General features: G+C 40.1%; 2 protein-coding genes across 5 annotated transcripts in view; both read right to left on the reverse strand.

Annotated features, from left to right (window-relative positions):
* Nucleotides 1-3828: 3828 nt before the first annotated feature.
* Nucleotides 3829-7950, reverse strand: tmem88b (transmembrane protein 88 b; the record flags this gene model as incomplete). The annotated part of the gene is made up of 2 exons (XM_080051921.1): nt 3829-4113; nt 7567-7950. The coding sequence occupies 2 exons, from the start codon at nt 7948-7950 to the stop codon at nt 3829-3831; spliced, it is 669 nt and encodes a 222-aa protein (XP_079908047.1).
* Nucleotides 7951-16056: 8106 nt separating this feature from the next.
* The window catches only part of kdm6ba (lysine (K)-specific demethylase 6B, a), a 90050-nt gene continuing 88066 nt past the window's right edge, over nt 16057-18040 (reverse strand). For all 4 annotated transcript variants that reach the window (XM_080051645.1, XM_080051644.1, XM_080051646.1 and 1 more), the window contains 3 exons: nt 17640-17766; nt 17095-17265; nt 16057-16879 (listed from right to left, as the gene is read on the reverse strand). In XM_080051645.1, coding sequence (XP_079907771.1) covers nt 16856-16879; nt 17095-17265; nt 17640-17766 — 322 coding nt within the window. In that variant the 3' untranslated portion in view covers nt 16057-16855. The remainder of the gene's footprint in view (nt 16880-17094; nt 17266-17639; nt 17767-18040) is intronic.

Here is an 18040-nt window from a genome sequence, read left to right on the forward strand (position 1 = left end):
TGGTCTCTCGAGGATAAATAAAAGTTAAATGAAATGAAATGAAATATCGGCAGTAGGCCTACTTTATTGAGCGCAAATATTTCCGGAAGTTGGCATACACGTGTTCTATATATCTATGCACGTAGCGGCATTTTATATAGCCTACTAGCGGCAAAGCATGATGGGAAACTGTAATAATACTAACCAAGTGAAGTTAAATGTTGTTATATTCATATATATCTATGGTTATATTAACTTTGCGTTATAATGTACTGTAATACGACAGTTGCTTGAGTTTAATACTGTTATCTGTATTTTCTACCTAAAAGTGTATCGCTTATTATTTCTGTGATACCGTCAGTTAAACTCGTATGCAGCTGAATAAGACCTTCACAGCTAATAACTGTGGCTTATACTTACCTGGCAGGGGAGACACCATGATCATGGAGGTGGTTCTCCGTCGGCGAGGCCAAACCATTGCACTGCTGGTTTGGTTGACCTGTCCGAATTCCCCAAATGTGGGAATCTCGACTGCATAATTTATGATAGTGGGGGACTGCGTTCGCGCTCTCCCCTGATTGCTTGATGAAAGTAAATTACTCTTCTATATCTCAAGCGGAAGTCTTGTATGGTTACAATGGAGTGTACTGGGCCAATATCGTCGAATTCGCCATTCCGAATTTGTGACATTTCTGTCCCCAAGTCTTTAAAAGTATAAATTAGCATGAAAATTAAATATAACATACATTGATTTTTTAAAGCAATGTCTCTTCCACATTGACCTGATTGTGAATTTAAGATATGTATTTTATAACTGATAAAAACTACAGTTTACACTGAAAAATAGCATTTTTAACCTGTCAACACTTTACTATGAACTATCATTTAAAAAAATCTTCAGAAATGTTAATATGTTTGCACTGCTGCGTAATTCTATGTCCAATATATGCTTCAATGCAAATGTTATCATCAGAAATCCATAATAGTTTAGTTAAAATACACATTTTAGTCGTGTCCCCAGGTTTACACTCAGTCCTGTTACCCCTAACACATTTAAAGGTGCTGTAAGCGAATGGTTATTTTAGCTAACTTCCTGTCAGTTCAAGCAGCGAGTTATCTAGCATCATCTCAGATCCATAAGTGTGATAAAAACATGATAAAAACCATCAAAGGGAAAGGATTTTTACCTGCTCCGCCATTGTAGGCGCATAAACATTGACCCATCTGTCACTCTGGCGTGCACCGGCAGTGAGACCATAATAATGAGTGAGACAGGTGTCGGTTTGTAGCGTTCTCTCTTGTGATTGGATATTAATTTCGGGATCCCCCGAAAAGTTTATTAGCCGATTACATGCAAAGCAGCTGACTGAGAAATCGGCTTTATGAAACGCGCACACTATGAAAGTGATCACTGTATGATGAATAAAGGGCGATTTAACACTTATACTTCACCTTTAACGCTCTAAAATCTTTGCAACATTACCAAAAGTCCTTGCTAAACTGGAATATGAGCACTTTAGCTCTTCTGAAAGGTCATGGGAAGACCAAAAGTAGGTTCCCCCCTTTTATTTTCAATATATTTGATGATATTGTAACAATAGTTGACTGGGTACATTATAACGTTCATTCCTGTCACCTAAATTATTTATCTAATTGTATTTCTTTATTTTTAAAATAATACTTTTTGATAAATCACCAGAATGTGCTGAGTGTATAAGCATGCTTATGCCAATTCTATGTTAAAAAACTCAGTCCTGTTTCTTTCAGTCCTGTTACTTTTATACATTATATATATCATAAACCTAGTTAAAAATTAAATATAATTTCCTGAGACTGACCAATATATGTTTTGAATGGTTAAAGGAGCTGTAAGCGGGATGGTTCTTTTAGCTAACTTCCTGTCAGTTACTGCAGTTAGCAGTCCCCTCGCTCGTCCCTACGTCATCACATTAATGCACTGCGGTCTTCAAGCAGCGAGTTATCTAGCATCATCTCAGATCCATAAGTGTGATAAAACATGATAAAAACCATCAAAACAAACATTGGGAAGGATGTTTACCTGCTCCGCCATTGTAGGCGCATAAACATTCACCCATGTGTCGCTCTGGCGTGCACAGGCAGTGAGACCATGAGTGACGGGTGCGGACGGGTGTCGGTTTGTAGCGTTCTCTCTTGTGATTAGATTAAATTTCGGGATACTATATAAAGTCTAATTGCTTATTACATGCAGAGCAGCTGACTAAGAGATTGGCTTTATGAAACGCGCATATCGTGTAAGTGGTTACTGTATGAATAAAGAGTGATTAAACACTTATATTAATATAAATAAACCGCTTTCTTCACCTTTAAATATATGTCTTATGAGATTCAGCTTTGAAAAAATAATAAATCTAAAGTTTAATTTGGAAGAGTTGCAACATGCAAATGTCACCCATTTGGTGGAATTAGGGGAAGTGAGTTATTTCTACTTTTACAGTAATGTTTATAGATAGTGCAGATAGATGCAGTTTGCATCTCCATTTAATGTGGTAGATGCGTAGATCCCATGATGGATACAACTTTAAAGTAATATGGCTATCAAAATGAATCTCTCATGTTGGGAATACCTAACAGGAAAGCAAACAAAATGTTTATCTACTGCACAAAACTTAACATTTTACATCTTGTTTATTCAAATTACTGAACACATTTACCTTCTCTGGCCTTTAAATTCAGATCAATCACTATGAGTAGCAAAAAGGTTTTTGCTAAAATTTCACAGCATGACATATGCAACCTGTGCATGTCTACAAATAGAAATTACAATAGGCCTATAGTTTACTTGTATTCATCTCAGACTAATGCAATTTGGTATCAGCCAAAATGTCATGTTATATTATCAATAATCATACATGAGAGCAATCTTTGTGTCGTTCCACTCTTTCTCCACGTGGGGGAGACACAAGCTTGGCTTTAGCTATATGAATGTTATGCCTTCCACAGTTTTTATAGCTGATTTCTCAGGGGAATTTCTCAGGGAACAGCTCTGGTGTCACTTGAATGTGTGTTAAACTGTGTGCACATTCACATTGGTATTGGCTGATACCTAGGCCAGTTTATTCTGTCTTTAACTGTAACAATCTAACGTAGTCCTTTCTTCGTTGGAGGAGGCTCAACCCATCTTACCCCATGATAATACAGGACAGAAAGACTGTTTCCAAACGTTTTATTTATAAAAATGAAATAACATGATCATAGTTTGTAACAACTTTATATTCAACTACATCAGACATATTTTTATTTTAACATAGATGTGATACGATACAAGTATTGGAAAGGCTGTCAATAATTATTTTAATGAAAGGGTATTTACATAGTCACTTTTTTAAGTTTTTTTTTAACTAAAATAATTTGCATTTAAGTGTCATGCTTGCTTATTTTTTTATGATTGTATACATAAACTAATGCGTTTGAACTGGGCATGTTTCCTTGTAATTTTGCTACGAAAAAACATGCTATGTGTGTACTCGGCCCTCTGCTCAATACTTAAAACCATGTTGTAAATGGTTAGTTTGTTACAAGTTGGTCTTCATTTCAGTAACAGTCAACATGCCCAGCCGAATTATATCAACTAACAAAATGTTCTAGTCCTGAACTTTAAGTGATGTTGCTCTCAGTAAAGTCATGGGGAGTACGGCACAAGTCAGTATGTACAACAGGGCATATTCCAGAATATTCAGCTGCTATTGTAATTTCCATTTACACGCTCCTCCCCTCCCCACTTTGCTTTTCCTTACATGCACTGCCGTTAACTCTTGTTCAGTTCCTTACATATTCATCTAATGGTCTGACTCAATCCCACTCTCCCTCTCACACCCAGACCTTTCCTTTCCCACTGCCATCGGCTCCATCTTTCCCTCCACAGCAGCCCGTGCCCAGGCCGCGGTGCCGGCTGGCTGGAAGGTTCTTGTAGACGGCCCGGCTGTACGGGATGAAGCACAGGCCCAGCTGCAGGTGTCGGGCCAGACGGCAGTATGCAGCCAGAGCCAGCACCAGCAGAGGAGTGACCAACAGGAAGCCCACCACCAGCAGAGCCACACAGCCTCCGTCAGTCAGCAGGTCAGAGCAGTGTGGGGTCGCCCCATGAGGCCGCACCTGGAACCAGAGGAAAAAGTTCAGTCAGAAGACATGGAGGCAGCAGGTTGTTGTAGAGGTGAGTTTGTCATTCAACCTTTTTACATTTCACACATTATTTGATGAGTTGATATCAAGGGCTCAAGGGCTCTGCTAATAGCTGAAGTTAAGAAATACTCTTTCCCCAGTCAGACTCTGTTCTACTGGTCTGTGTATCAAACTGGCGTCCCTCCGGTCATGATCCTGTGTCTTGTTATCTGAATGTGTTATGGTGTTTACTATGACTTGGAGAAAGCTTTGCTTTTAGAGTAGGGTCAAAGGTCATGGGCAGACGAGGAGCAGCTGTGCCTGCAGCTGGCAGTGACTGTGTTGTCTTACTCAAATACACTTGGGCAGTATACAGGCGGTGGTTATGTAACAGTGAAACTATTCATTCATTTATTCATCCCTTCACAAAATATGCAGCAGGATGGAGACTGCCTTTTTATACTCTTCCTGTATATCGACTGCAATTACATTGAATATTCAAATCAAACATTTTAAATAGGGATACATTTGTTGCACAGAAGTATAATTTTATTTAATTCACTACTTTGACAGGGCTCCTGACTAACTTTTTAATTGGTTGCACCAGTGCACCTAACTTTTTCATCTACGTGCACCAGCATATATTTTGGGTGCACCCAATTAGTGCAGCAGGATTTGTGTGGCATCTTTGTAAACTTCACTCTTATGTGTTGTGTTATGAGCTGTCTCATGTGTTGGTAGACTGGGTGTGTTGCCACCGGTCGCCACATGACGTAGTGACTTCAGCTTTCCAAGTTTTAAACAGCACTTCTCTCCGTTCAACGTTGCCGTACCTGAATCCTTAATATCCCCAAACAGCAGACGTTGCGTTTGTTTTCTGCCACAATTCAGTGTCAACATAATAGGCCCATGGCTGCACGCCGTGTAGCTGCGCACGTAGATACACATACCCCGACATACACACACACTGTCAGAGGAGCCGAGGGGCGCTACCAAAAAGACGAGAGGAGTGGTTGGAACGTTTATAGACACGCACACACATATATTTACAATAAATCACAATCGCAGCTATTTGTGAGGTTATGTAATTGCACTAGCTCACATCGCGATTGTGATTAGATTAATATCGCAGCACTCAGATACGTAATATTAATTAATTAATATTACATTTAATATGACGTGAGAAGTTTCAGGTGGACTGGTGCAACGAGTGAAAATATCTAGGCGCACTCCACAGATATATAGGCACATGTGCGCCTTAAACAGGCTTACTCTGGAGCCCTGTTTGAGTTGAATTTGTACATTCTATAGAATAGTGGATCAGTGATTTCTTGTGTGAAGTGCAGGGAAGAATAGATAAGGACAGCAGATGACCTGCTCTGTGTGGTATGTATAATGTGAGGCTAGACAGCAGTTGGTAGTTGTGGCCCTTCTTTCACACACACATGAATAACACCTGTAGCCCACACAATTTCATACATTAGATCAAACTTTTTGGAGTTGGTATAAACTACTATTAACCATCATTAGCATATCTGATCACTGAATACTGTATTGTCAATGCATTTGTAGTTGTTGCTAAGCAATTACAAGAGGTAGAGAGTGGGAGATGAAAAGGGTCAGGATTTGAGTGTGGGAGAGGAATGGATAGACTGCAGGCCTGAATCATCCTTATCAACCCATGAAGGATGAAGTGAATATGAGAGATCATGAGGTAAGTGCAGAGAGAAAAACAGGATTGCATGACTGGAGGAGTAACCCCTAACGGGGGGAAGGAGTATTTATTACAGTAAGAGGGCATTCTGACAGTCGTAACAGTCGTATCTTAGATTAGCATTCGTCATTAAAATGAAGCACCATTTAGATCAAATTTATGCTCTGATTCATCAATGTTTTTAGAAAAAAAATTGTAGTTATGTAATATAATATAAAAGGTGTATTACTTGAAAAGACTGCCATTTGTTATGTCCTGATCTTTGTAGTTGGATTCTTTGCATAACAATATGATGCTATCCTGATAGATAGAGATAGAGTTACAGCATGAAAGAAATCCCTGCTGAAGAGGGAAAGCTAAATATTTAGAAAGGAGGGAGTTTGGGAAGAAATGAGAGAGAGATGGTTTAAAGTCCCGTACATCGTGGGAGGGTAAAGGGGGGTGCAGGGGAGCTTTGAGGGTTCGAGTTGTAACCGATAAGACAAGTATGCCCATGTTTGTTTTTACTCTGTGAGGCCTCTTCTACGGCTCCACATCTGAGCCAGTTTTCACAGAGAAAGCCCTTTTTTAAATTGTAAAAGGATTCAGTTGGGTGTGTTTCTGGATGACTATTGCAGAGTTCCCTTAGATATTTTGAAAGTTTACTCAAGGGTTTCAGCTCAAATGGTAAAACCCTAAATATTTCCCACCTGCCTTTTTTTCTACTTTTCTTCTAACCCCTTCTTTTTCTTTTGATTCCTCCCCCTCTCTCTCCGTCCTCCCAGGTCCTTGCTAATCCCATAAGCTGCTGTCACATGAGGTCTTATTGTGAGAGAGCAGAGAACAGAGAGAATCCTGCTCTCTCCGGCCATTAAGCAGGTCGTCGGACGTCGGCCCAAAGAAATGCCGTTGGTATGCATTAAAAGCCTACGAACCATGATGCCTTTTTGGGGTTGCCCTACATAATGCTTTCTGAGTAATGGGTCAAGTAGGTGGATTTGTTTTAGTCACACGTTTTCTTATTTATATTGTTTCTGTTCCCAAGCGTTCTTTAATCACAAACTATCTACATAGCATCTACATATCTACATAGCAGTATTTAGCTTTTGCGCTGTGACATCTGGCTCCCTGGACTCCTACAGTTCACCATCTCCTCAACATCTGAGAGAACCTCAGACTTATCTGATTATAAAAGCTCTCATCACTGACGCAGCCGGAGCCAAACCCCACCCTAAGCCCCAGGCACAACTATTTCAAACTTTTGGATCAAAGTTATGAGATTAGGTCTTTTAGATGTTTCATAAAAAAGATTCTAAACGTGGCAAATGTTAGTGTAAACATTTTTCTTTCCTAAAACACATTCTCACGCGAAGGCACAATGCATCGGTTTCACATGTTGAAGATGAATTACCTTTACTGCTAAAAAACTAAGGTTTGCCAATATTGTGTATTGAATAATGGGCCTGATAATTTACTATAGAAATCTTAAATTGTGTCCAATTAAAACCATTCAGCAGTACAACAGATTTCTGAGCAGCAGTTTGCGGTCAATATCCTTGTGCTCATGTTTTAATACATTCTGCCACAGAATAAATGGTAATCCTGGATATCCTGGAAAGACATTATCAAAATAAGTGAATAACTCTGGCTAAAAGCTCCTGAGAAAGCACTTAGCCAGCTATAGTGTGACTTCTCACTGCACTTCATCCTCACACTCATTCTCCCCCCCCCCCCCTGTCTCCCCCCTGTCTTACTGTAGAGTGGCAGAGGAAGCCAAACACCACCATGACTATGGCCGGTGTCAGCACGGTGCCAAAGACCAGTCCGGCCAGGCAGGCGTTGATGGTGGCGATGATGAGGTTCTGAGCGGTGACCAGCACGGAGCAGGCCCAGCAGTCCAGAGAGCCTCTCAGCTCCAGAGGAGAGTCACTGTCTGCTGCAGAGTATGGAGGAGGTACCACCACACGGGACGGGGTCTCTCTGCCTCCACCCACTGCAGTGGTGGAGGCCAGAGAGTTGGAGTGGTGAAGGTGCTGGTTGACATTGTGGTGGTGGTGGTGGTGATGAGGCGGCAGCTCCTCAGACAGGTCCAAGGCCTGATGGTGGGCCCCCTTCTCCAGAGTACCATTCATACTCATAGAGATCTGTGGGCAGAGAAATACACCTATTAGTGGTGTGGGATTGACATTTCAATTTCAGAGGGGATAGAATTGCATTTGGCATTGCAGATGTTTTGAAACAGCCCAGAATAGTATATTTGGAGACTAGATGTGTAGGTAATGCATTGTAAGAGACTGGATGAGTACAGTAGACAGGTGCCATAGGTGACAAGACTCATAATGTAACTAAACCCCCAGAGTTTGGTCTGAAATGCCTCCTCCCTGAAATTCAATAAAAAAAATCAAATTCCACTCCCTAGCAGGCTTAGTGACTGTGGGTTCACTAAGAGGTGAGAGGTGTTATCTGTCAGGAAGCTTGGCTTGTGTGATGCCGTCTGTGAGGTGATGGTTATCAGAGAGATGATTGGCCAGAAGGAAAGAGGCCTGTAATTGCTATACGTAGTTTGTGTGATGGAGAGATGAAGGTTAACTAGCATCAGAGTCTGTTTGTGGACAAGTGGGAGTTGTCTACACGTGCACTTGTGTAAATACATGTTATGATGTGTATGGGTTAAGGTGAAGTAAGCGGTTTATTTATGTTAATATAAGTGTTAAATCGCTCTTTATTAATACAGTGATCACTTACATAATGTGCGCGTTTCATAAAGCCGATCTCTCAGTCAGCTGCTTTGCATGTAATCGGCAAATAAAGTTATTGTAGTATCCGGAAATTTTTATCCAATCAGAAGAGAGAACGCTACAAACCGACACTCGTCTCACTCATATATAATATACAAACTCCATGGTCTCACTGCCAGTGCACGCCAGAGCAACAGATGGGTGAATGTGTATGCGCCTACAATGGCGGAGCAGGTACAAATCCTTCCCAATGTCTGTTTTGATGGTTTTTATCATGTTTTATCACACTTATGGATCTGAGATGATGCTAGATAACTTGCTGCTTGAAGACCGCAGTGCACTAATGTGGTGTCGTAGGGACGAGCGAGGGGACTGCTAACTGCAGTAACTGACAGGAAGTTAGCTAAAGAACCATTCCGCTTACAGCACCTTTAGTAGAGATAGTATTAGACAGAAGTTCAGTTGCAAACACGTTTTCTTTAGATTAAAAACATTTCATATTGAATTTTCTCCCCCTTAGTACTTTAAATGTAGTTATTCAAACGTATGATATATCATTCAAATGTCATGTACATCCGTCCTGATCCTTATTAAAGAATGTTTGTGTTAGTGGGAAAAAAATAGAGGCTTATATAGCATTAGGGCTTGACCAATTGATTCCGGTTATAGGCAGAAAATCTTTTTTGAAAAAAATACCTTTTTGAAACCTTAAATATAGTTATATAAATAGTATTATATATCATTATTAAAAAAAGTAATTAGTTTCAATACATATTTTGGTGTCAAAAATGTGTGCAGGAACATTTTATCTTATTGTGATATGCATTGTCTAAAATAAATTAATGTTAAAAATATGCCTAAAGTGACATCATAAACTCAGACATCAAGCATGTTATCTTACTGCAAGTCATTAACAGTCAAGAGATGACCAAAGCCTCTGCTATTGGTTGCAGGGGGAACTGTCAATGTAGTGTAAATTGATCCAATGTATCACGACACACCTGCAGCTGCTGCTGTAAATAGGCTAAAGCCTTAATGCTATATGTTTAGGCTACCTGCAGGGCAGCAATGTATTTCACTAAACACGATGGCTTGATTTAAAAAAAAAAAGAAAGAAAAATAAATAATCCAATTTTTGTGTTATGCCGATTATTCTGAGATTCGCTATAATCGTCCGATTAAATCGTCTGGTCGATTAATCAGTCATGCTCTAGCATTATTAGCTTTTGTCTCGGCCTAGAATCCAGTATCAAATGTTAAGACAGGTGGGTCATCATGGCCTCATGAGCCTTAAATGTTTAATATATGATTTTTAGCAAAACTGTTGTAGTTTAACTTGTCTTTCCAACTTTTCTGTGTAAATTCTGAGGCCATGCCCTCTATGTAAGATCCTTCAGTTTGCATGCATTGTGTGTGTAAGGACAGATTTGATGTGGTACGCAGCTGTGTCTGGTACAGGATATCCTCACTTCTTGAAGCTCAGGAGATAGAGATGCACCAGCTAGACAGGACGTGTGAGAAACGGGGCCCGGTCAGTTGCCAAAAAAACACTTCAGCAATGGGGAAAATCCCAGTCAACCTGTCGATCTTTCCTTTGAGCCAACATGACAAACCGATGATAGGTGCTGTTACATATGCTATCTACTAATCATTACTGGTCCCTTGGGGGCATCCATGAATAATTGTTATATTGAATAGTAAATGTATGTCCAGTATTGTTACTGCTTGAGTAGCTTTGGCATACTTGTAAATTAATCTTTGGTATCACTTTTTGTTCATCTTCAAGACCAGGATGCTCTATAGTGCGACAATCCTTTGCTATAGTATGTGGCCGAACAGATGAACCTTTTTTGAAGGTGGTCTGTGACTGGTCATATTATAATAGAATTACATAAAGGCATTACGTGTGTGAACCACAAAAGCTGTTAAGCAGGGCCCGTTCCGGTAGCTAATAATGAGAGTTGTTCAGTGTCTTTCAATCAGCTTGATCGTAGCATGACGGCCATAACATCATTTCTCTGAGCAGAAACACTCCTTTTCGTTATGTTTGGGTATTTATTAAAAGTTCACTTGAAGTTGAATATCAGAAATAACAGTGGAGGACGGTATTTATTTACAATGCTGTCCTGGCTGCTTTAGCGTTGTTTATTTTCCACGTCTGTCTCCCATTGTTGTCCCAAGTGGTGTTTTTAAGGTTAAGGATCACACAGGAAAGACCGACAGGAAAGTGTGTATGCGCAGACACATGTGTGAGAGACGATGCATTGTGCCCCTTACTGAAAATACATTTTGCCCTCCACCCATTTTACCCACAGTCCTCCTTATCTATCTATAAAGCAAGAAACGTCTGTCTGTGTGTGTGTGTGTGTGTGTGTGTGTGTGTGTGTGTGTGTGTGTGTGTGTGTGTGTGTGTGTGTGTGTGTGTGTGTGTGTGTGTGTGTGTGTGTGTGTGTGTGTGTGTGTGTGTGTGTGTGTGTGTGTCTCGCGCATATCTATCTGAGTTTTAGTCAGATCGACCTGAGCTTCCGGATATTGCTTCCGCACGGCACAAAGGTGTGAATCGTTGATTGATTTTAAAGTTTTTTGGACGGGCACTGCATGAACTCATGTGTGTGACTCTTCTGCTTGTTCTAGTTGTTTGAATAGCATTTATTTGAATCCCACCACGTCATGTCTTGGTGATGATTTGTGAAAATCTGGGAATATTGTGTAACAAAGTTAATGTAGCTTACTCATAGTGGCATGTAATCACCTAATACATCTTTTTGATTGATTCAAAAGTCTTCGTAGTATGCATGGCTTTTCTATTGTTCTATCATCCTATTATTCTATTGTCTGGGACAAAGCAGCAGCAGTAATGAATTCATGTTTTGTAGCTTTTCACTGGTAACAGTAGTATGAAGACGTCCCAGCGGTGCAGTCTTAATCTACGTGTGTGAGAGATGCAGCTTGTACTCACGTTGTGCTGTGGGGCTAGGTGGAGCTGTTGGTCCTCCAGGTTGTTGCTGTTTGTCTCTCTTCCTCAAGAACAATTCAGTGCGGTCTCCCCACACACTAAGTCGCCTCTCTAGGAGTGATTTGTTTCTCCTCTTTTCTTGCGTTTAGTAGAAAGAGTGTTTGGTGTGTTTTTGGAGGTTCCTCCTAAAGCCTTATCTATTCAGTGGTGGTATGTTGGCTTCCTGCAGCTCTGCTCTCCTGCTGCTGCTGCTTCTTCTCTCCACTATCCAGACTTGTCAGTGAAGCTGATTAGGTCCCACTGTCTGTTTTCTTTTCCACATGCAACATCAAATTCCTGTGCCGTTTGTATGAAGTAGTAACGCAGAGATCGTGCCTCTTCAGAGGCTGAAAAGGACTCAACTCACAATAGCTGTGCTCTTTGTCTTAAGTATGTCAAACTTGCGTCTGTCTGCCCTCCTCTTTTTACCCCCCACAGACCACAGTGCTGTCTCTCCTTCCCTCCCTCCTCCCTCGCTCCATGCATCCATCCCACTCTCTCTCTCTCCCCCTCCCTCTCCACCCAGCAGGCTTATCACCCCCCTGCCTTCCTCCAACATCTCCTCTCCACACATGCATTCCACCTCTCATATCCAGGACATGTTACCCCTCCGTTAGCCTGTCCCTGTTGGAGTGGGGGCTGGGTGTTGCATGTTGGGGGTCAGCAAGGCGCCTCTCCTGATAAGTTGAGGTTCAGGAGAGCAGAAATGAGGGGGAAGGGCAGCATAGACAGACTATTGTTTTAAGAGTTGTAGAACAGAGATACAATGGTAGGCAACACAATATTCAGATTTAGTTATGTTTGGTTTTTCTCCACTACAGGAGCATTCATTTAATAATTTATGTAGTTTTTTCTTTCGTTCTACTGATTGTTGTATTTATGTGATATCATTGAACAAAACCAGGCTTGTCAGCAGCCTCTCTACAATCTGAACTAAAAATGGTGATGTTCTTTTATTAAACATGCATTTCAGCTCCACCATCTGCCATAAACTTTGAAACTTTGTTTTGGAAGGACAGCGCCCTCTGCCTGATTTGTGTGCAAACCTTTTGTGTACATATAGGGTTTGCTGGTACCTGTTAATTTTGTCACAGCAACTGTGTTCAATACAGATTTTATTGATGGCTGAGCTCCATTCTTTTATTTTGTTGAAGGTTCCAGTGCTAGAGCAAGAATAAATGAAACTTAGCTGAAATACAGCACGTTGGCAGAGTGATAGTCTGTTTCCAATAAAAAGGCAATCCATCAGATTTAGCAGGATGCCTGGCCTAATGACCCAATGTACTGCAGAGACTGCTGATCTGCTCAGCAAGTCTTGTTTGTTTCAATAAAAAAAGAGAAATGTAATGCTAAGATACATACAGTACACTATTGCAACCTTTTTGTATACAAAATATAAATATCTGTTGCTATAATATGCTAGAGCTGTAGAGCTGATTTGGTTTCACCTAATGATATTTAGAGTACAGGAAACGCCCTGTATCCTCCTCTTAAAGGACATTGTCTCTGAACGCGACATCACCTTGCTTCTTCGAAAACATCCTGTTAGGACCTGCTTTGCTCAGAGCTATGAAGCACCAAAGGCCATTGGCCATACAGTATAGTTCTTGTAAAAGTTCTGCGTTGTCAGGTTGGTGTTAATAAATTGGTTAAGACTGAATGAAAGGTTGGTTTACTTCCTGCTAAAGCTTTTCTGAAGTTGAAACGTTTGTTAGAAATGTTTTATTTAGTGGTTGGACTATTGATCATTTTTGTGAGGTTTGGATGGAGACTTTGGAGGCAAATGATGTGTACTTGTTGAGGCTTAGAGGGTTTAGTTGGTTCATTATAAAATGGTTTAGTATGATGAGAAGTAGACAATTTAACAACTATGACATGATGTTAAGATGCAAGATGTTTTGAAGCAAAGAAAGTCGTCATTCTGCACTGTTTACCATACTACTGTCTATGTGCACTATTGAGCGATAAGATAAAAGCCTGGATTCTCTAGGATTAAAGTTCAGGGGATGAAGTAAGAAGAACAAAGAAATTGAGGAACGCGATAATCAGTTATACGATAAGAAAAGATCAGAGCATAAGCCAAATAATTAGTCTTGTCTGATGCTGATTTTCCTTCTGCTTTGAGCTTGTTTACGTCTAGGTCTCGTGTGTGTGTGTGTGTGTGTGTGTGTGTGTTTGTGATATGTCCAATTTTGATGTCTGCTTCACACCAACAAGTGTCATGTGAGGCTTGAGCAACTCATTGACATATTCGGATAATAATTATTATTTAAATAATTTCTTTGTTGGCATTGATTGAGTTCCCGTGGGCTCTCCTTTGGAGATATTGTTAGTACAGATGAAGTAGTGACTAGATCATCTTTACTCTCATGCCCAACATGAGCAGCATAAACAAACTTCAAAGTTGTGTCCATCAAGATTACAGCATGTAGCCCTGATTGGACCGTTGAAGTATTTGGTCTCCACATCACCTGACTGCTGCAGGGTGGACAGACGGAGGCGCTCTTCCTGTGAGCGTTGAAACAGGATTTCCTCCAGTGTGTCCAGTCCCTGTCCCTGTGCTGACCCCATGGCCCCTCACTTGACCTGGGCCTGGGGACACTGCTGTATACAGTGACAGGTTCAGTAACAGAGATTATTAAATAAACAAGATCAGAGTTTTGGTAGTGAAATACATTCATGTTCCCACCAATAGCGAGCCTTCTCTGGTGTAGTTACAACTTTAGATTTAATAATATGTGTAGAGGACATCTGCATGGTGAAGTTCATCTCTGATCTGTTGTTACTGATCATTTTGCATTCCTTCATACAATTCAGGTACATTACATGGTGATAAGAAGGAACCTGTGTGTTGTGTCAAGCAACACAGTTTACACACTGTGACGGAGCAGTGAAAGTGTTGTGTTTTTTTTCTTCTTAGTGTTATTTGACTCCCCATTAAATATTCAGTGAGGAAACTGAAGTCTGGGCAGTCTTGCTAGCAATACATCCTTTTAGCTAACTTCCTGTCAGTTACTGCAGTTAGCAGTCCCCTCGCTCGTCCCTACGTCACCACATTAATGCACTGCGGTCTTCAAGCAGCGAGTTATCTAGCATCATCTCGGATCCATAAGTGTGGTAAAAACATGATAAAAACCATCAAAACAGACATTTGGAAGGATTTTTACCTGCTCCGCAATTGTAGGCGCATAAACATTCACCCATCTGTCGCTCTGGCGTGCACCGGCAGTGAGACCATGAGTGAGACGGGTGTCGCTTTGTAGCGTTCTCGCTTGTGATTGGATATTGATTTCGGGATCCCCCGAAAAGTTTATTAGCCGATTACATGCAGAGCAGCTGACTGAGAGATCGGTTTTATGAAAGGAGCACATTATGAAAGTGAACACTGTATGAATATAGAGCGATTTAACACTTATATTAACATAAATAAACCGCTTACTTCACCTTTTAAGCCTTATATTTTCACACATATCTAACAATATCAAGCTCAGTTTGGGGATGTGAATTGAGTTCAGTTTAACTGTGATGCTTTGATTGTGATAAAACCAGATAACATTGATCATACTTCATTAGTACCCAAATCATTATTTTATATTTCTTGGATAGTTTGTATTGGTGTCTTCTGAGGAACATTCGCTCTAGAGACGCATCTTATTTATTAATACCTAACTGGCAGAAGGGATGTGACCAAGCAAGTCAATTGGGAAGAAAAAACCATCCTGCTCACTTCTCGATTTATCAAAAAGCGTTTATTATTAATAGTCACACAAATTCACAAGTGTTTAAGACATGTCTGGCTCAGTTTGGTGTGTGTGTCTGCAAGTATGTCTATGTGAATTCTCTAAACAGTGCAGTTATAAATAAATGACCACAAAGAGAAGGAAAGGGGTAAGGTAATATTGCAACAGGAAAAATAGAATTTTCATTTTAAGAAGACTAACAGGAAAAAAAGGTTGTTCATAGAGAACATTTAGCACCATCTATCCCATTATCATATTCAACAGATATCATAAAATCATTAAAATCTCGTCTAAAAGCTCCCTACATAATAAAAAAAATCACCATTTCTCAAAACACTTTGGAAAAAGTTTAGTTTTTTTCCTTAATGAGCATACAAACACAGCATTCCATTAGTCATCTTCTCTACGTGAGCAGTGTGCCTATCGTCTACAGGAAAGGTGGCGTTATATTCAAGATAAAGATATCATTTAATATATATCAGGAGAAAAAGGCAGGAGTCATGAGAGGCAAGCACCAGAAAAAAACAGCAGCCTCCACTCCTGTGGACACACAACCCCCACTTTTCAATTCTTACAGAGCAATCGGTCGCTGTAAAAAACAAAGAAAAAATTCGAAAACTTGTACAACCCCATTAAAAAAGGGAGAACATTGATATCCAATAAATAGAGGAAACAATTTAAATTAAATGTACAATGGCAAAAAAAATCCAGGGAATACTAAGTCTGCATATTGGAACAAAACAATCAGAGGTACAACACACAAACACCGGATGACGATGATTTTTTTGTTTTTTTAAGAGTTCATACAGAGATGGAAGAAATGAACAAAAAGAACCTGATGAGTGTTAACTGAATATTAATCTCCAGAAGAAATAATAACATAATTCATAAACACAAGATTTACAACACATACAAGAATCTGAAACACAAAATGAAATCCCCCCCAACACAACCAAAGTTGTTAAAACCCGTATGTTTTGAAGCATTCCAAACATTTGTATTTTTTAAAATTCTTAATGCTTTAGAAAAATGTTCATATCTCTATTATTAGTATTTTTCATTTTCTCTCTTTTCTAAATACAAGGCCAATGTGGTATATATCAAGCTGATCTAGTTTAGAAAAAAAACAAAACAATAAATTATTTTAAAAAAGACAGCACCCCACAAAAATTGCAAACAGCATGTACAAATTTCAGTATTCAAGACAATAACAACAGAAAGAAGTTCTCTCTGGTTCTGACAGAAACACGCCATTGAAAGCCTCCACAGTTTGTTCAATGGCAGCACCAACTGCTCCCTGGATCCTAACTTCACTGTTGCCAGGGTTCCTGGTAAAAAGCACCATCTGACAGTAAACTGCTATGTGATTGGCGGCTTGGTTTTTCTTTTTGTAAACAGTAATGATGAGTAAACGTATTCAACTGGCTGTTCGGCTAGCAGTAGTAGTAGTAGCAAAAATGATCTTAAATAATGAGAGGGTAAGTTGAAAACCAAAGTGAATCTGTGTGTCTTTTGTCCTGTCTTGCAGGAGTTTTGGTTATGGCTGAGGAGACGCAGGAGGGGAACTCTGTCACCGAGAGGAGGAGGAGGAGGCCTGGTGAGACACAACAGACAATTTACTAAAGGTTCATTCAAATGTATTGGAATGAAACTTGAAAAATACTGTTTCATTGACAGTTATTTGTATTTCAGGATTAAATGTCATCATTATTAGAGATGTCTGACACAACAGGCAACTATGGATCCAGAAGAAAATACCTGGAAAGCAGGTAATAGAGGAGGACTGAACAGAGGTGAGTGTGTGCTTACCAGGCTAAAAGAGTCATATGTGTTCATTAACTCCTCCATGCGGTACTGCTCCAGCACCACCACATTGTTCATGTTGGGGCTGCGCTGACGTGCACAGTCCTCACAGTGAACCACATATGTCTTCCTGCTGCTGCTCTCACTCGTCACAAACAACAGATCAAACACCTCCAGCTGTGACAGAGGAAAGAACCCGTTAAAAACATTCTAGAAAGTTACAGAAAAGAAAATGATGTAAACAAATGTAGAGTGAATACTAATTCTATAGATCTAGGGTTTGAGTTTCACTTAAACCAATGCAGTATAATACAATGAATGCAAATTCCATGAGAATTATGTTTCGGTTTAAGTTGGTTCATTGTTGTGCTGTGGAAAAAGTGCTATACTGAGAATTTTCTAATATGCCAGTACACCTTTGTTAACATAAATGGGGTGGAGTCGTGAAGTCATATCACTTCTTCTACCCTCCTGAATGTAGATTCCAATGCTATCACAGTGCCTTAGTTGTACCCACAGTTTCATGGTTAAAGGGACTGATAGCTACTCACATCGCACTCGTTGCAGTAGTAGGCAGGCTCGTCCTTGACCCGACTCTGGTAGGAAAGCTTCTTGCCTCCAGCCACCAGTTGGTCCCGCAGGATCTGGATGTGTTTAATGGACTGCAGCAGGCAGTGTCTGGCACAAGTTTAAAGAAACCAACATTAATATAAATGTACCACCAAATGTTTTAACTCAAAATGTGTATCATTACAACTAATAAAATAACTTGCAATAAGTCAAGGTAAGATTTGTGTTGGATGTAAATACTAAACCACTAATAGTAGCTTAACCCATTGATGACGGCTGCTGCGCGATGCCACATTGGCTTTCCTGCCTGATGCTGCGTCGCGCAGCATTATTACTTTATCTGATTTTCATGGCATTCCCAGCATAGAATGCACTGTCATTG

The sequence above is a fragment of the Ammodytes marinus genome (genome assembly GCF_949987685.1).
Source record: "Ammodytes marinus genome assembly, chromosome: 23".
Lineage (NCBI taxonomy): Eukaryota > Metazoa > Chordata > Actinopteri > Uranoscopiformes > Ammodytidae > Ammodytes > Ammodytes marinus.